The 20,429-nt window shown below is 41.5% G+C and overlaps 1 protein-coding gene across 1 annotated transcript in view; it reads right to left on the bottom strand.

Moving 5' to 3' along the window:
• lrrtm4l1 (leucine rich repeat transmembrane neuronal 4 like 1) overlaps nucleotides 1-19,707 on the bottom strand; it is a 67,413-nt gene extending 47,706 nt beyond the window's left edge. Inside the window, exon 1 of the mRNA XM_014132218.3 lies at nucleotides 19,046-19,707. Within this exon, the coding sequence (XP_013987693.1) occupies nucleotides 19,046-19,049 (4 nt within the window). The 5' untranslated portion in view covers nucleotides 19,050-19,707. The remainder of the gene's footprint in view (nucleotides 1-19,045) is intronic.
• Nucleotides 19,708-20,429: the final 722 nt, after the last annotated feature.

The following is a 20,429-nucleotide window of genomic DNA, read 5'->3' as shown; positions in this document are numbered from 1 at the left end:
AAAAAGTAGGGGCGCGGATCAGAAAACCAGTCAGTATCTGCTGTGGCCACCATTCGCCTCATGCAGATGGACACATCTCCTTAACATAGAGTTGATCAGGCTGTTGATTTTGGCCTGTGGAATGTTGTCCCACTCTTCATCAAGTACAACATTGCTGTGCGAAGTTTCTGGATATTGGCAGGAACTGGAACACGCTGTCGTACACGTCAATGCAGAGCATCCCAAACATGCTCAATGGGTGACGTCTGGTGAGTATGCAGGCCATGGAAGAACTGGGACATTTTCAGCTTCTAGGAATTATGTACAGTCATGGCCAAAAGTTTTCAGAATGACACAAATATTAATTTTCACAAAGTCTGCTGCCTCAGTTTGTATGATGGCAATTTGCATACCCTCCAGAATGTTATGAAGAGTGATCAGATGAATTGCAAAGTCCCTCATCCATGTGTGGGGTTGCTTCTCAGCCAAGGGAGTGGGCTCACTCACAATTTTGCCTAAGAACACTGCCATGAATAAAGAATGGTACCAACACATCCTCAGATAGCAACTTCTCCCAACCATCCAGGAACAGTTTGGTGATAAACAATGACTTTTCCAGCATGATGGAGCACCTTGCCATAAGGCAAAAGTGACAACTGAGTGGCTCGGGGACCAAAACATTGATATTTTGGGTCCATGGCCAGGAAACTCCCCAGACCTTAATCCCATTGAGAACTTGTGGTCAATCCTCAAGAGGCAGGTGGACAAACAAAACCCCACAAATTCTGACAAACTCCAAGCATTGATTATGCAAGAATGGGCTGCCATCAGTCAGGTTGTGGCCCAGAAGTTAATTGACAGCATGCCAGGGTGGATTGCAGAGGTCTTGAAAAAGAAGGGTCAACACTGCAAATATTGACTATTTGCATCAACTTCATGTAATTGTCAATAAAAGCCTTTGACACTTATGAAATGCTTGTAATTATACTTCAGTATTCCATAGTAACATCTGACCAAAATATCTAAAGACACTGAAGCAGCAAACTTTGTGGAAATTAATATTTGTGTCATTCTCAAAACTTTTGGCCACGACTGTACATATCCTTGCGGCATGGGGCTGTGCATTATCATGCTGAAACATGAGGTGATGGTGGCGGATGACTGGCACAACAACGGGCCTGAGTATCTCGTCATGGTATTTCTGTTCACTCAAATTGCCCTCGGTAAAATACCATTTTGTTTGTTGTCTGTGGCTTATGCCTGCCCATACCATAACCACACTGCCACCATGTTGCACTCTGTTCACAACGTTGATATCAGCAAACCACTCGCCCACACAACGCCATACACGCCGTCTGTCTGTTGAACCTGGGATTAATCCGTGGGGAACACACTTCTCCAGCATGCCAGTGACCATCGAAGTTGAGCATTTGCCCACTGAAGAAGTCGGTCATAACGCCAAACTGCAGTCAGGTCAAGACCCTAGTGAGGATGAGCTTCCCTGAGAAGGTTTCTGACAGTTTGTGCAGAAATTATTTTGTTGTGCAAACCCACAGTTTCATCCGGGTGGCTGGTCTCAGACGATGCCGCAGTTGAAGGAGCCAGATCTGAAGGTGCTGGGCTGGCGTGGGTACTCGTGGTCTACGGTTGTGAGGCCGGTTGGACGTACTGCCAAATTCTCTAAAATGACGTTGGAGGCGGCTTATGGTAGAGAAATTAACATTCAATTATCTGGCAACAGCTCTGGTGGACATTCACACAGTTAGCATGACACTTGCATGCTCCCTCAAAACTTGAGGCATCTGTGGCATTGTGTGGTGTGACAAAACTGCACATTTTAGAGTGACCTTTTCTTGTCCCCAGCACAAGGTGCACCTGTGTAATTATCCTGTTGTTTAATCAGTTTCTTGATTTGCCACAGATAAAATGGATTACCTTGGCAAAGGAGAAATGCTCACTAACAGGGATGTAAACAAATCTGTGCACAAAATTTTAGAGAAATAAGCTTTTTTGTTCATATGGAACATTTCTGGTATTTTTTTATGTGAGCTCATGAAATAGAACCAGCACTTTACATGTTGCATTTCTATTTTTGTTTAGTATATACATACTTTAGAAATACATTTTCGGGACAGAAAAACTTTTAGTGTAAACTTAAACGACTAAAAGGTAAAGGACCTAAATATTTAAAAAAATATATATAATCTTTGAGAACTAACAATCACTAAAATAAAAGCTAGACAGTTAGAGATAATGACAAATTTAGCAGTATGTTATTGCGTTTGAGCAAAATAACACAGCATTCGCCATGGCAAAAGGGATAGAATCGCAGGAAATTAGCTTGAATAAAACTGCAACATTTTCTCTCAGTTCAATGGCAAAATGTGTAGAATTGCAGGAAATTCATTTTAAAACGTCAAATTTATCTCAGATCCATGGAGAAATGTAGAACATTTCTGAAAAGTGGCAAAAAAAATGTAAAAAAATTGTCTACACCGACAAAATGGGGATCTCAAAAATTCTCTCAAATTCTGCCTCGCCGACAGGTTGACCGTGCCCATTGCCAAGCCCACTAACTAATCCCCTGATCTAGAAAAAAAAACTCTGGCCTTGTTTTATCTTTCATCTCACAGTCCTTTGGTTATGGATTTCAGTTGCCATTCATGTTTAAACTCTGACAAACAAGTATTAGGGTTGTGACAAATGTAAAAAATGTCTTGCCATTTCAACTACCATCATAAAATGATGTGAATGCACAATTCAGATATAGTCCTGCGTATGACCGCTAGGGGGCGATGCAGTTCAAATCTACCGCAGTCCAGGCTACCAACCAGACGGTGCTCACCTTACTGCTATACCCGACCTACTCAGCAACAATATAATTAATGCCGTTTTAGGTTCTCTGTTGTGTGCCTCTCCTCCACGTTCTCAGTACATGGGACTTCAGTCCCACTTCTCATCAATGTGATGGCTCATTGCAGTGATGTATGATGGCGTGTTTATAGACGTCCAACCATCTGTTGTTAATGCCACGTATGGTGTTTGAGAGCTCGCGTTTTGTACTTGCAGAGCAATCATTGTACAATTTCTCCATCCAGGCCATCACGTTTTTTTTTTTTTTTTTACATGGCATCTTGCAGTCTATATACCATTAGGGTATTGACGCTGACATCCTCTACCATTGACAATGGCTGCATATCAACTGCAATCAGCACTGTGATTTTCTCACTCCGTCCCTTATCACACTGCTGCCAGCAACGATTTGGGTCTCACGTTGCCTCCCTTTCAACATTGCACCTGTAGCCTGCTGCCACACTAGCTCAATTCCAACTCATTTCATCACTTTCTCATTTAACTTCTAAAAGTATTGCCATAGAGGATTTCACTGCTGTGACTTCCCTGTCTTACTCTCTGCCATTTTTCCAACTGTTAATGATGATGAATAATTGATCATTTGAAAGATTCATTACTCCTCCTACTTAGGCCTATAGTATTTTTGCATTAGGTATTTGTAAAAAAATTTTTTTTTAAATTGCCTTTGTGATGATGATGAAGACCTGTTAGTGGCAGTTTTGTGATCAATTTTTTTCACAGAATTTAAATCACAGTGCAGTTTTGTGATTTTTTTTGTAAACGTTAACGATCCCAAATCCATTTAAACGTCACACCTTAACAAGTATGGTCAGAAAATTATCAGCATCCATTTTGAGGCTGTAATTGATCATTTGAGCCCATAAGTGACCCATTTGAGCCCAGAATTACCCTGATATTCTGAGCCTGGCTTTCAAACACGAGTTTCCAAAATTAAACCCATTACTCCCATAACTCTCTGGCTCATAGTTGCAGAAAAAACACCTCTGAGAGAGAAAAATCATCCAGCTTGCAATACTTCTTCCAGTTCATGAAATTATGATTCAAGCTACTGTGTGTAAATTAAGCTCTGAGGTCCTCAAACTGATACAGTATGCAAAGCCAGCACCCTCACCTTTATTAAGAGTACACCGACAGAGCCGGCCAAGCATCCATTGCAATTTAGACTCATCACTTACCTAAACGGTAATCTCACTGGAACAGTTAGCAGATCCCTCAATGAGCCTATAGAGAACCCTCTCTTCCATGAAATAACTTACAGATGATTTGGTGGCTTGCATTAGCACACGTGCCTCTCAATAAAGGCCTATGCTATAAGGGGTAAATCAATAGACACACATCTGGACATATTTCAACCACGAGGGAAATTCTCCAGGTGTTACATATTATCTGGGGGCGGACCAGTCTCTCGTGCTTCGGGCTCATTGATGACTTCGCAAGACGGCTATGCTGATTAGCACGCATCGGCTCAACATAGATCTCCGAACGGACGCGGAGCGATAAAACCCAGTGGAAGTGTCTTTATTGTGCTCCCTCGGGGCTTTTAAAGAGCGCCAGGCAGAGAGACGTGGCCATTACTGGTCATTAAACATGGCGTACTGTTCAGACGTAACCTGATTTTCCCCCTCATATAGATCTGACATAATATAGGGCCTGCCAGGATTCCCCTTCCCAATGTGGGGCCAATACTCTCTAGAAATCACTTAAACAGAGATGAATCAACAAGCCTGTGAGATAAATAGAGTAAACAAATTGTTATGCCATTGCCTGCCTCTGTAGGCATACCAAGGGGAATTAAAAAAGAACATGAGAGGTGCAATGACAAAGGACTACAATTACTTACAGACACACAAGAGCACACAAACAATAGAGCACACACACAAACAAACACACAGGAGCACAAACAAACTTATTTTATATTCATTACAATGCTTAGCTAACATTATCATTACATAAAATACCCCCAGCCAAAGGTTTTATCTGGTACCCTCTCTATCCAATGTTGTAATGCTACACTTATAGACTAAAGTTACTTTTAAATCTGATTTCAGAATGAACAAATTGAGCATGTGCCTCCCAATGCTCTAATTCTGCTACAAACATCATTGAGAGGAAAATATCATAAAATTATGAACACTGACAGCTCAACTTATTCTAATGTAATTTTCAACAACAATGTTCTACTTCAAGGTCGTTGCATAATGGTAGTATATTCCACAGAACCTTCTTTACAAAGTCGAAGGCATGAAACAAGGTTCTGGTGTAAGCATAGCTACCACCTCAGGGTTGCACTGCAGATAAAAATCTATCCAAATTCCACCCGCTTCTCTCTGTTGCTAAAATACATTGATGGCATCGAGCTCCTCCAAGGTTAGTTCATTTAAAAGCAACTCATTTAAAATCGTCTAAGAGGCTGGCCCTTTCATAAGACTGGGTTGGATTCTGGCAGCCATGGCAGAGTCAGCTGTCGTCTTCCTTGGCGGAGCGACAAGTTTATATTTCATTTGAATGCACAGTGCTCTTGTGGTGGGCTGACGCAAAGGCTATTACCCAGAGTGCCCATGTGAGCAGAGTGGCCAGCCCCGGGAGAGCTGCACCGTGGAGCACTTCAGAGAACCAAATAATATGACATATAGCCTAAGCCCTCAGCATAGAGCATGGGTCAGGTACGGTATGGTATGGAATGTGCAAAATACATAGGGCCCTCCCTATTCAATCACTCTCAGTAATAGGTTTCCTTAATAAGTAGAAATCCATAAGGATATTGCACTACTAGCAATGGGGAAATCCATAAGGACATTACATTTTCTTTCCCCATTGCTAGTAGTGCAATCTCAAGATAACATAGCTCAAGATGTTTTATTCTAATGTGTCTTTGAAATTAAGAAGAAGATAATCAAATTGTATGTCTGCGCTCATTAAAACACTTCAACGTCAGTGAATAGAACATCTTTGGTATTCTACGCTGAGCTGCTACCTACATGGAAACATGCTCTCCTCTATATTAGGTAATTACTAGAGGTGGGGTTACCAAGGGACATGGGAGTTAGGGGCTTCAAAGACAAACAAAATGGAGGAATTAACCTCTCCTTGTAAAGGTAAAACGCCAAGAACAAACACAACCTTTATAGTACATTTTGCAACTCAACAAGTGGATAAGGAATAGATGCAAGAGAATCTATAGTCTAGACTTATTCTTTCAACATTGATAGTGTCTCCTTGGACACAGGAGCAGAGAGCTTATAGTACATTGCCTTCAGAAAGTATTCAGACCCCTTGACCTTTCCACATTTTGTTATGTTACAGCCTTATTCTAAAATGTATTAAAATAAAACATTTTCCTCAGCAATAAACACACACAGGTTTTTATATTTTTTGCACATTTATTTAAAAAAAATTAAATAGCTTATTTACATAAGTATTCAGACCCTTTGCTATGAGACTTAAAATTGAGCTCAGGTGCATCCTGTTTCCATTGATCATCCTTGAGATGTTTCTATAACTTGATTACAGTCCACCTGTGGTAAATTCAATTGTTTGGACATGATCCAGGAAAGGCACACACCTGTCTATATAAGGTCCCACAGTTGACAGTGCATGTCAGAGCAAAAACCAAGCCATGAGGTCAAAGGAATTGTCCTTAGAGCTCCGAGATAGGATTGTGTCGAGGCACAGATCTGGGGAAGGGTACCAAAAAATGTCTGCAACATTGAAGGACCACAAGAACAAAGTGGCCTCCATCATTCTTAAATGGAAGAAGTTTGGAAACACCAAGACTCTTCCTAGAGCTGGACGCCCAGCCAAACTGAGCAATATGTGGAGAAGGGCCTTGGTCAGGGAGGTGACCAAGAACCTGATGGTCACTCTGACAGAGCTCTAGAGTTCCTCTGTGGAGATGGGAGAACCTTCCAGAAGGTCAAACAGCTCTGCAGCACTCCACCAATCAGGCCTTTATGGTAGAGTGGCCCGACGGAAGCCACTCAGTAAAAGGTGCATGACAGCCAGCTTGGAGTTTGCCAAAAACTCTTTGGCATGAATGCCAATCGTCACGTCTGAAGGAAACCTGGCACCATCGCTATGGTGAAGCATGGTGGTGGCAGCATCATGCTGTGGGGATGTTTTTCAGCGGCAGGGACTGGGAGACTTGTCAAGATCGAGGCAAAGATGAACAGAGCAAAGTACAGAAAGATCCTTGATGAACACCTGCTCCAAGTGCTCAGGACCTCAGACTGGGGCGAAGGTTCCCCTTCCAACAGGACAACGACCCTAAGCAAACAGCCAAGACAATGCAGGAGTGGCTTCAAAAACTGATTCTCAATGTCTTTGAGTGGCCCAGCCAGAGCCCAGACTTGAAGCTGATCAAACATCTCTGGAGAGACCTGAAAATAGCTGTGCAGCAACGCTCCCCATCCAGCCTGACAGAGCTTGAGAGGATCTGCAGAGAAGAATGGGAGAAACTCATCACATACAGGTGTGCCAAGCTTGTCGCGTCATACCCAAGAAGACTCAATGCTGTAATCGCTGCCAAAGGTGCTTCAACAAAGTTTTGAGTAAAGGGTCTGAATACTTGTGTAAATGTAATACTTCTGTTATTAATTTTTAATAAATTAGTAAATATTTCTACAAACCTGTTTTTGCTTTGTCATTATTGGGTATTGTATGTAGATTGATGGGAAAAAAACAATTTCATATATTTTAGAATAAGGGTGTAACGTAACAAAATGTGGAAAAAGTCAAGGTGCCTGAATACTTTCCGAAGGCGCTGTATGTATTAGTGCTGAGCCAAGCTCTGGCTTAGTAACACTATACGTGATATACTGCAATATTGAGTGTGTTCACTCAGATTTAACACACATACAATTAAAAAGACTTTCAAGCCATAGAGGTTCGTGACATATTACCGATGCAGGACTGCCATCATGCAACACAGATTAATTGGTCACACTGAAATTGCAATATTGAAATGAAGTACCCCTTACACACTTAAAACCCATTATTTTACACACATTTATTTAGAAATGGGAGAGAGCTGTAAAGTTCACAGTGGAAGCAGGGAGCAGCATAAAATCGACTGATTTATGATAAAAGCTTATTTTATAGGTAGAGCTAGCAGAAGTGTAGCAGCAAAGGCAGTGGAAGTGGAGGCAGAGGTAGAGGAGATAAAGCTATAACACAGCAACAGCTGTAGATGTACAATATAGGAGCTAGTTACTGGTGGCAACAGGATACTGCTGCTAATCATTATCAGAGAGACAGTAATTGTGAGAGAAATTCATCCTGGATTACAGTACATAAATTAGAGCCTTAAATGAAATGAGGACAAACATCCTTAACCTCAATTACTCTGTGTTCATATCTTTGGCTGGAATGAGGCAGATTTGGTACGTCTCTGATGCAGAACTGAGGGAGAGAGGCCAACCCACACACATCCCTGGGATCAGAGTGGGAGGCCGGGGAATGGATTAACAAAGCATATTAAATTATTTGAGAAAAAATATCAGGGAAGGCTCAAGAGAAGAGCAAGAGCTGTCTTATGTGCTCTCTTCAAGAACATTTTTGGGGAGGAGACAAGTTTGCATTTTACTTCGTCTTTTCCTATGTCTCAACTGTGCTGATTAGTGTTTTCCAGTGCATATTATATAACGGTATAGTTTTGGGTCTATTTTTCTAAATTATTTATTTTAAATAAGGAAAGCAATATTTTCCGGTATTTCATACCAAGTAGATAACTCAAGCGTTAAGAGATAATGTCAAGATTAAACTGCACAATTATGGGCATTAAGTGCTGATTAGCTAATATAATCTTCTGATTAAAGGATTGTAGATAATTCTAGGATTTCATCGCTTACTATTGATGAACAGACTTGCAGTTGAGCCAACAACTTTTTTAAAGTTCAAGTTAAGTTTTATTAGTCGTGTATACGAATCAGAGCAGGTGGTCAGTCCAGTTCAAGTGTTCTGCTGTCTGATGGCTTTTCAAATAGAAACTGTCTCTGAGCCTGTTGGTTTCAGACCTTACCGTGATCTGGGGTCAGGATCTGGGGAACCATGCCAAATCTTTTCAGTCTCCTGAGGGGGAAAAGGTGATGTCGTGCCCTCTTCCCGACTGACCATTATAGTTTGTTGGGGATGAGGACACCAATGAACTTTAAACTCTGGACCTGCTCCACAACAGTCCTGATGATGTGAATGAGGGCGTGTTCGGCCCTCCGTTTCCTGTAGTCCATGATCAGCTCCTTTGTCTTGATCAGGTTGAGGGAGAGGTTGTCCTGGCACCACACTGTCAGGTCTCTGATCTCCTCCCTATAGGCTGTCTCATAGTTTTCTATGATCAGGCCTACCACTGTTGTGTCGTCAGCAAACTTAATGATGGTGTTGGAGTCGTACTTGGCCACGCAGTCGTGAGTGAACAGGGAGTACAGGGGGGGGGGGGGGGGGGGGGGGACTAAGCACGCACCCCTGAGGGGCCCCAATGTTGAGGATCAGCGTGGCAGATGTGTTGTTGCCTACCATTACCACCTAGGGGCGGCCCGTCAGGAAGTCCAGGATCCAGTTGTAGACAGAGGTGTTTATTCCCAGGGTCCTTAGCTTAGTGATGAGCTTTTAAGGCACTATGGTGTTGAACGCTGAGCAGTAGTCAATTAACAGCATTCTCACATCGGTGTTCCTTTTGTCCAGGTGGGAAAGGGCAGTGCTGAGTGCGATTGAGATTGCGTCATCTGTGGATCTGTTGGAACAGTATGCGAATTGAGTGGGTCATTTTGGGAGGTTACCTTCACTTTCTTTGGCACAGGGACTTTGGTGGTCTGCTTGAAACATGTAGATATTACAGAATCGGTCTGGTAGAGGTTGAAGACACTTGCCAGTTGGTCCGCGCATGCTCTGAGTACATGTCCTGGTAATCGATCTGGCTCCATGGCATTGTGAATGTTCACCTGGTTAAAGGTCTTGCTCATATTGGTTACGGAGAGTGTGATCACATAGTCATCCGGAACAGCTGGTCATATCATGCATGCTTCAGTGTTGCTTGTCTTGACAGAGCTCTAGAATTCCTCTGTGGAGATGGGAGAACCTTCCAGAAGGACAAACAGCTCTGCAGCACTCCACCAATCAGGCCTTTATGGTAGTGGCCAGACAGAAGCCACTCCTTAATAAAAGGCACAACAGCCCACTTGGAGTTTGCCAAAAGGCAGGTAAAGACTCTCAGACCATGAGAAACAAGATTCTCTGGTCTGATGAAACCAAGATTGAACTCTTTGGCCTGAATGTCAAGTGTCATAGCTGGAGGAAACGTGGCACCATCCCTATGGAGAAGCATGGTGGTGGCAGCATCATGCTGTGGGGATGTTTTTCAGCGGCACGGACTGGGAGACTAGTCAGGATTGAGGCAAAGATGAACGGAGCAAAGTACAGAGAGATCCTTGATAAAAACCTGCTCCAGAGTGCTCAGGACCTCAGACTGGGGAGAAGGTTCACCTTCCAACAGGACAACGACCGTAAGCACACAACCAAGACAACGCAGGAGTGGTTTCTGGACAAGTCTCTGAATGTTCTTGAGTGGCCCAGTCAGAGCCCTGACTTGAACCCAATCGAACATCTCTGGAGAGACCTGAAAATAAATGGGCAGCAACACTCCCCATCCAACCTGACAGAGCTTGCAGAGAAGATTGCGAGAAAGTCCCCAAATACAGATGTGCCAAGCTTGTAACATCAGACTCAAGGCTCTAATCGCTGCCAAAGGTGCTTGAACAAAGTACTGAGTAAAGAGTCTGAATACTTATGTAAATTTGATATTTCCGTTTTTTTTTATTTTTATAAATTAGCAAAAAAAATCTAAAAACCTGCTATTGCTTTGTCATTATGAGGTATTGTGTGTAGATTGATAAGGGGAAAAAATCTATTAATCAATTTTCGAATAAGGCTGTACCCTAACAAAATGTGGAAAAAGTCAAGGGGTCTGAAGACTTTGCGAAGGCACTGTATACCTGTTTGCTTTAAGTGTGTGGTATCTTTGTGTTACGTTCGTTGTTTGAAGGAGACCAAGGTGCAGCGTGGTAAGCGTACATCATATTTATTAGATGAACACCGAAACAAAAAAACAAAATAAATACAAAACGAAAACGAAAACGTAATGTTCAGTAGGGCATAAGCTCAGTACCAAAACAAGATCCCACAATCACAGGTGGGAAAAGGGCTGCCTAAGTATGATCCCCAATCAGTGACAACGATAGACAGCTGCCTCTGATTGGGAATCATACCCGGCCAACAAAGAAATAGAAAATCTAGAATGCCCACCCAAATCACACCCTGACCTAACCAAATAGAGAAATAAAAGGTCTCTCTACGGTCAGGGCGTGTCACTTTGTCACAGGAAACAAGCTGTAATAGCAGTGATAGGAGATTCAGCACAATTGAAACTATTGACAGAATTCTGATGTTCAGCACCACATTACAGTGGACAGCGACTATCTCTGGTGCAGCCTGTAAATAAGGCCTAACCATGGAAGTAACTCTGTTTGATAGCCTGGTTAGTCATATTGACTTTTTTCAACCACGCTTTTGAAATGTAAATAATTAGAAATACATGTTTACATTTTAGTAGACACTCTTATACAGAGTGACTTACAGGCGCAATTATGGTTAAGTGCCATGCTCAAGGGCACAGACAGATTTTTCACATAGTCGGCTTAGGGATTCAAACCAGTGACCTTTCAGTTACTGGCCCAACACTCTTAACCGCTAAGCTACCTGCCACCCTAAACCATTTAAACTAACCAAAAATAGTCCTCTCCATTGTTGCTTTGAATTCCCAAACAAAAAGTCTTACATATTTTCATAAAATAAAGTATCTTTACATATCTTTATCCAGGAGGAGATTAAGTAAGTGGCTACATTAAGCCAGATGTGATCCCAGGTCTCAATGAAGCTGAGAGCAGTTCTTGCATGTCTTGTTTTAGTAAACATGCAAGGCAAAGGGGATTTAGCATGGATCTACTCTGTCTTACAAGCGCTCATGTCTGGCCGATTAACAAGCACAATGAGCAAGCAACAAATAAATTAGCATGGCAGCCGACAGACACAGCCACAGACAAACCATTCTACATCAAAGAAAGCTGGTGATTAGACCATGTCATCTTATAGCCCCAATGATCTCTATCACCTATCTGTCATCATTTGTATCTAAAAGCCACCAATAAAATGCTAATTGTTCTTAAATGTTAATGTCCCACCCCACAAATTCTAAAGAGGCCCTTGAGAGGGAAAACCATGCCAGTGCCTGCATCTATGGATCTGTGCATTTCAAAGTCTGACATTAATTGGGTAAAGGATGGGATTTAAAGTGGAAGGTAGTACAACTGTTTTACTTTGTTCCGTCACAGTTAAATAGAAAGGAAGGGGCTTTATATACTCTCAACCGAAAAAGATTATTCATCTCAAGGGTAAAATAAAGGTTAAACAAAAACAACTGTAACTCATTAATTGATTTATCTCATTATGATTCAGGATCCGATGCAGCATTCAGAACTCATACAAAGCAAAGCAAGAACATTTATGAACGTTTTTCAGTCCTACTAGCTACAGTTGAAGTCAGAAGTTAACATAGACTTAGGTTGGAGTCATTGAAACTCGTATTTTCAACCACTCCACAAATGTCTCATAAACAAACTATAGTTTTGGCAAGTCGGTTAGGACACCTACTTTGTTCATGACACAAGTAATTTTCACAACAATTGTTTACAGACAGATTATTTCACTGTATCACAATTTCAGTGGGTCAGAAGTTTACATACACTAAGTTGACTGTGCCATTAAACAGCTTGGAAAGCTTCTGATAGGCTAATTGACATCATTTGAGTCAATTGGAGGTGTATCTGTGGATGTATTTCAAGGCCTACCTTCAAACTCAGTGCCTCTTTGCTTGACATCATGGAAAAACCAAAAGAAATCAGCCAAGACCTCAGAAAAACAATTGTAGACCTCCACAGGTCTGGTTCATCATTGGGGGCAATTTTTAAACGCCTGAAGGTACTACGTTCATCAGTACAAGCAATAGTACGCAAATATAAACACCATGGGACCACGCAGCCATCATACCGCTCAAGAAGGAGACGCCTTCTGTCGCCTAGAGATGAACGTACTTTGGTGTGAAAAGTGCAAATCAATCCCAGAACAACAGCAAAGGACCTTGTGAAGAAGCTGGAGGAAACAGGTACAAAAGTATCTATATCCACAGTAAAACAAGTCCTATATCGACATAACCTCAAATGCCGCTCAGCAAAGAAGAAGCCGGTTTGCAACTGATCATGGGGATAAAGATCGTACTTTTTGGAGAAATGTCCTCTGGTCTGATGAAACAACAATAGAACTGTTTGGCCATAATGACCATTGTTATGTTTGGAGTAAAAATGGGGAGGCTTACAAGCCGAAGAACCCCATCCCAACTGTGAAGCACGGGGGTGGCAGCATCACGTTGTGGCGGTGCTTTGCTGCAGGAGGGACTGGTGTACTTCACAAAATAGATGGCATCATGAGGGAGGAAAATTATGTGGATATATTGAAGCAACATCTCAAGACATCAGTCAGGAAGTTAAAGCTTGGTCGCAAATGGGTCTTCCAAATGGACAATGACCCCAAGCACACTTCCAAAGTTGTGGCAAAATGGCTTAAGGACAACAAAGTCAAGGTATTGGAGTGGCCATCACAAAGCCCTGACCTCAATCCTATAGAAAATGTGTGGGCAGAACTGAAAAAGCGTGTGGGAGCAAGTAGGCCTACAAACCTGACTTAGTTACACCAGTTCTGTCATGTGGAATGGGCCAAAATTCACCCAACTTATTGTGGGAAGGTTGTGGAAGGCTACCCAAAACGTTTGACCCAAGTAAACAATTTAAAAGGCAATGCTACCAAATACTAATTGAGTGTATGTAAACTTCTGACCCACTGGGTATGTGATGAAAGAAAAGCTGAAATACATCACTCTCTACTATTATTCTGACATTTCACATTCTTAAAATAAAGTGGTGATCCTAACTGACCTAAGACAGGGAATTTTTACTTGGATTAAATGTCAGGAATTGTGAAAAACTAAGTTTAAATGTATTTGGCTAAGATGTATGTAAACTTACAACTTCAACTGTATATAGAATCAATTAGTTGGATTATTTGTTGGATTTCAGTCCAACTGTCTTTCTACCAAAAAGCTCTGACGAGGCGAATCAAGTGTAACTCCTTATTTCTAGGATACCCACTAGCCTAAAGTACTCCCATGTCATTTTCACGGTATACCAGTACCACGGTACTATCATGGTACCAAAACCCCATGATACAACATTTTAGGATACCTAGTACCATTTCATATGACACTACCACATTTCTGGTGGTATCATATGCCCTACCGATCTAAAGAAGCCGCTGGCGCCTGTTATAAAATGTTTAGAAAGTCAGTTTTATTTACAAATTTAAGCAACAGCCACTAACTAGTCACTTGTACTCGCCGGTCCAATAATATCCACTTCACTATCATACGCTTATCACGTGTGGCAGGTGTAATCTGCCAGCCGCATTTCCTTCCAGCCACCACTCACCTGCTTCTCTCCGTCCACTCTTCCTGCACATCTATTCCTTCATCAGTTTTTAAAATATAATTTAGGCGTGATGGCGAGGGGGGATGCAGACCATGATGAGTCTTCTGTTGTTACATACAGTGGGGCAAAAAAGTATTTAGTCAGCCACCAATTGTGCAAGTTCTCCCACTTAAAAAGATGAGGCCTGTAATTTTCATCATAGGTACACTTCAACTATGACAGACAAAATGAGAAGAGAAAAAATCCAGGAAATCACATTGTAGGATTTTTAATGAATTTATTTGCAAATTATGGTGGAAAATAAGTATTTGGTCAATAACAAAAGTTTCTCAATACTTTGTTATATACCCTTTGTTGGCAATGACACAGGTCAAATGTTTTCTGTAAGTCTTCACAAGGTTTTCACACACTGTTGCTGGTATTTTGGCCCATTCCTCCATGCAGATCTCCTCTAGAGCAGTGATGTTTTGGGGCTGTCGGTGGGCAACACGGACTTTCAACTCCCTCCAAAGATTTTCTATGGGGTTGAGATCTGGAGACTGGCTAGGCCACTCCAGGACCTTGAAATGCTTCTTACGAAGCCACTCCTTCATTGCCCGGGCGGTGTGTTTGGGATCATTGTCATGCTGAAAGACCCAGCCACGTTTCATCTTCAATGCCCTTGCTGATGGAAGGAGGTTTTCACTCAAAATCTCACGATACATAGCCCCATTCATTCTTTCCTTTACACGGATCAGTCGTCCTGGTCCCTTTGCAGAAAAACAGCCCCAAAGCATTATGTTTCCACCCATGCTTCACAGTAGGTATGGTGTTCTTTGGATGCAACTCAGCATTCTTTGTCCTCCAAACACGACGAGTTGAGTTTTTACCAAAAAGTCCTATTTTGGTTTCATCTGACCATATGACATTCTCCCAATCCTCTTCTGGATCATTCAAATGCTCTCTAGCAAACTTCAGACAGGCCTGGACATATACTGGCTTAAGCAGGGGGACACGTCTGGCACTGCAGGATTTGAGTCCCTGGCGGCGTAGTGTGTTACTGATGGTAGGCTTTGTTACTTTGGTCCCAGCTCTCTGCAGGTCATTCACTAGGTCCCCCCGTGTGGTTCTGGGATTTTTGCTCACCGTTCTTGTGATCATTTTGACCCCACGGGGTGAGATCTTGCGTGGAGCCCCAGATCGAGGGAGATTATCAGTGGTCTTGTATGTCTTCCATTTCCAAATAATTGCTCCCACAGTTGATTCCTTCAAACCAAGCTGCTTACCTATTGCAGATTCAGTCTTCCCAGCCTGGTGCAGGTCTACAATTTTGTTTCTGGTGTCCTTTGACAGCTCTTTGGTCTTGGCCATAGTAGAGTTTGGAGTGTGACTGTTTGAGGTTGTGGACAGGTGTCTTTTATACTGATAACAAGTTCAAACAGGTGCCATTAATACAGGTAACGAGTGGAGGACAGAGGAGCCTCTTAAAGAAGAAGTTACAGGTCTGTGAGAGCCAGAAATCTTGCTTGTTTGTAGGTGACCAAATACATTTTCCACCATAATTTGCAAATAAATTCATTAAAAATCCTACAATGTGATTTCCTGGAAAGAAAATTCTCATTTTGTCTGTCATAGTTTACGTGTACCTATGATGAAAATTACAGGCCTCTCATCTTTTTAAGTGGGAGAACTTGCACAATTGGTGGCTGACTAAATACTTTTTTGCCCCACTGTATGTACTGTACATTCAATACATTGGAGCATCATGCAGAGCGAGCAAAGTTGACTCATTGTATACAGTGGTGGAAAAATACTCCATTTTCATACTTGAGTAAAAGTAAAGATAACTTCATAGAAAATGACTCAAGTAAAAGTAAAAGTCATCCAGTAAAATACAAAATGTCTGAAAGTATTTGGTTTAAAATATACTTAAGTATCAAAAGTAAATGGAATTGCTAAAATGTACTTAAGTATCAAAAGTAAAAGTAGAAACCATGTCAAAGTCCTTATATTAAGCAAACCAGACAGCACAATTTGATTGTTGTTTTTTTATTGATGGATAGCCAGGGGCACACTCCAACACTCAGACATAATTAACAAACGAAGAATTTGTGTTTAGTGAGTCCGTCAGATCAGAGGCAGTAGGGATGACCAGGGATGTTCTCTTGATGTGAATTGGACCATTTTCCTATCAAAATGTAACAAGTACTTTTGGGTGTCATGGAAAATGTATGGAGTAAAAAGTACATTATTTTCTTTAGGAATACCAGTAAAGTAAAAGTTGCCAAAATATAAATAGTAAAGTACAGATATTCCAAAAAACGTTTTACTTAAAGTACTTTACACCACTGATTGTATATCATTTCCCTGGTATAATAACCAAGAGCACCTGCCAGTCAGATAGGCTTTGCAAGTTCGCTTTCACCCAGTAGTGCCAGAGAGGAAAAACCACTTCACGACAGTCATGCTTGCAGCTTTACATCAAAGAAAACAGCTTGTTTGTAGATCAAACGGTAAAAAGAATATGACTCATATTACCAGAGCTACCTTTTTTTTCTTACTTCGCGACTTCGTGCGCATTTGATGTCATTTCACAAAACATGTAGAGGGCCGTTTTAAACTAATCCCGGCCGTTTGTTATTGTTTTGATAACAAACAATGTTGTTCAGTCATGTTACCTAGCTAGCTAACAACCTGGTAACTTGACAGTATGTCCAGGCACATTTGATTGGCACAGGAAGAAAGAAAAAGGGTCTGCTACTCATGAGATGTGTTTGAAAAGGTAGGATTCACATAGGCCTAACTATATCAAAAATCTCTCTCTTTCTGGTGCTTCTTACTTTCTGTTTGGTGCCTAACATATTTAAAGTTGGAAGCAGTGTGTATGTTTGTTGGAGAGAGTGGTATTTATGATGGCGACAGAGAGAGTGTGTGTGTGTTAACTGAAGAGTAAAGGTTTCACGTGTGAATATCAGTGACAAAGTTTTTTTGTGTAGCACATGTGCATAACATTTAGATAACGGGAACAAGTGTCATGGGACTGGGCGAAAAGGACACTAGGCCACTCTGAATCTCCAAAAGAGACAGGTATTGTTCTGCCCTTAATGTCAGATAACCGGAGCTTACATTTTGACGAACAGGTATCAGTAGGAATGAAATATCCCATCAGAGAAGCTAGCCATGGTATTGGTATGAATTCAGGGCCTTGAAGCCACTGTCTGACTCCGTCTCCATTGTTATCCATACTGAGGAGCTATACTCAACTTAGTGATGTGGCCTGCAGCAGTTGAGAAATCTATATCTAGTCACTGATTAAAGGAGTCGATATGTGAAGCAGTAATTGGGTTTAACCCGCCGGGGTCCTGCCTCACTGCAGACTGGCAGGAATGGCTCATCAGCTAGGTCAACATTGGATGACTATAGGGGGCAGAGGGCAAAAAAACGATTCAATTTTCTGTTGAATTTAATGAGACCATACCGGCATCTCACAATTGGAATCCTCATGCAGTGAAGGGCAGAGCAGAGCAACACATTGGTGTGATAATAAAACTTACAGTTTTCTAAAATGAGAATTTCTCAACAACTGTTCACAATACACTAGTGAATAACCCATGCATAAGTAAATATAAGTAAATACATCATTAAGTTAATCTATTAGCAACAGCCAATGATCTATAAACAAGTGCATCACACCTATAGCCTTCCAATTAAAACCAGGAGAAACACATTCATATTTTAAAAGCAGTGGTATATATGGTGCATATTATGTTGTCGATTATGCTACAAATGTTGATAATGATATAGTCATCTCATACCACTCAGTGTGCTGTTACCCAGTGGCATAGCGCAGTTTGGTGAGGTGCCCCCACAAGCCGCCCCCTAACTTCCTGCAATTCTACACATTTTGCCATGTGCCAAAGAGAACAACATTTTTTACATTCATGCTGGATGGAACTAGCAGCTGGGTCTTTTTTATGATATCATTAGGTTATTTCCAGGATGCATGGCTTATTAGGGGCGTGGCTTTCAGTTCGATCTTATTGGCCACCCATGAGAGTAAATGTAATTCCTATTCATCATAATATGTTTGGATACTGCACATGTAAATTGTTCAGTTTTGTTGTATTTGCCATATTCCTCGAGAATATTATGATTATTTATTACATATTATAATAAGGTATGCTACCTTTAATGCATAATAAGGTCTGCCACCTTGTTGTATCCCAACAATGAGACTTACAAAGGGTTTTAGGGAACTCAAACTTCTGTAAGGCTCATTGAAGATACAAAAATGTAAACGTTCAACCTTAACGTGTGATAACTATACAACAAACTGATGAACAGGAATTACATTTACTCTCACGGGTGGCTAAAAATAACTATGTGAAAGCCACGCCCCTACTAAACGACACTGCCAGTTTTCTGATCTGACCTGCTGTGTCATATCACTATAACCCAACATCAACAACCCAACCTTGCTCTTTTTAAAGAAAGCAACCCAACTAAGTGACCCAACGCCTGCAACCCAGTAGTTGGGTCAACCAAACAACCCACAGTTTTTGTGTGTAATTGGTTATTCATTTATCAAAATGAAAAGTAGTCTCGTTAAAAATCAGACTGTATCCACTCACCCATATCGGCGTGCCTGGCTTTTCCCCAGTGTTCGGAGGCGTAATCCCCAGCACAGATCACCGCTGATCACTGCGCCGTTCACCGCGCCGTTCACCGTTCTCCAACACTTGGCTTCGTTCTATCCGTGGGCAATGCGCGCGTCGCCTCACTAGACAAACACGAAGACTGACTCACCTGCTCTCATGCTAAACAATTCATCCAAACGTTAATGGTTTAGATATCGCAAATTCAAGTTTACCCCCATGACTACATCCACGATTAGTTAACTTTTGTAGTTATATTCAGAATTGCGTTTAAGTTACGCATGAATGTAGGCTATTTTTGACGTAAGGAAAAAAATATCCCACGCACAAAACTCATATTTTTGTGCTATGGTTTTATCCACAACAGCAATACACCAAATAAAGAAAACGCTAAAGGCAGGATGAAAAGTTAAATAAAGTCTACATTTTGATACAAAAAGAATGATCCCCCTTTCAAGATGCCCTCATAGCTGCCTTGCCACAAACATCAAGAGGAAGCGTCGTATTCTGAGGGAGACCAGAGGAATCCGGGCTGTCATTACAGTGTGCAATCTGATGCGAGCGTGCGCCCGTGATTGCGCGCGTGTGTATGTGCGTGTGCTTGTGTGTGTCAGGCAGAGCTGCAGCAGTAGAAACAACCGTTTAGTCTGCAGGTGGCTCTGTAAAATTACTGCCCTACTGGTTTATGGGCTCAGATTGATGTTATGGGCTCAGATGATACACCTCTTTTCTTTCTATCTCGATCGTCTTCCCAAAACACTATTCTGCTAACCCTGTATCGCCTACGCACTCGATTCGGAAGGTAAATTCACAAATGTTGTGCTAACATTGAGGATTAATGAGGGCTACTGTACACAGGAAGGAACTTGATTTCTAATGAGCGATACCGGGAGAAAATCGGACCTCTCTGACATGAAAATGGTGGCCCTCCCTTCATTAAAATATATTTTTACCTGACCCTCCCTGAACACTTGAAAAAACAAACAAGTGACCCTCCCCTATACCCAAAATAATAATTTAAACATAAAGTGGATAGCAGAGAACATGCCTACAGGTTACCCAGTGGTGTAAAGTACTTCAGTAAAAATACTTTAAAGTACTAGTTATTTCGTTTTTGGGGGTATATGTACTTTACCCAAAAGTACTTGTTACATTTTTACAGGAAAATGGTCCAATTCACACACTTATCAGAAGAACATCCCTGATCATCCCTACTGCCTCTGATCTGGCCAACTCACTAAACACAAATGCTTAATTTGTAAATGATGTCTGAGTGTTGGAGTGTGCCCCTGGCTATCTAGCAATAAAAAAACAACAATCAAATTGTGCCCTCTGGTTTGCTTAATAAGGAATTTGAAAG

Source organism: Salmo salar, chromosome 01 (genome assembly GCF_965601325.2).
Source record: "Salmo salar chromosome 01, fSalSal1, whole genome shotgun sequence".
Classification (NCBI taxonomy): Eukaryota; Metazoa; Chordata; class Actinopteri; order Salmoniformes; family Salmonidae; genus Salmo; species Salmo salar.
Note: the sequence above shows the minus strand (reverse complement) of the source record. Positions and strands in the feature narration are given on the sequence as shown.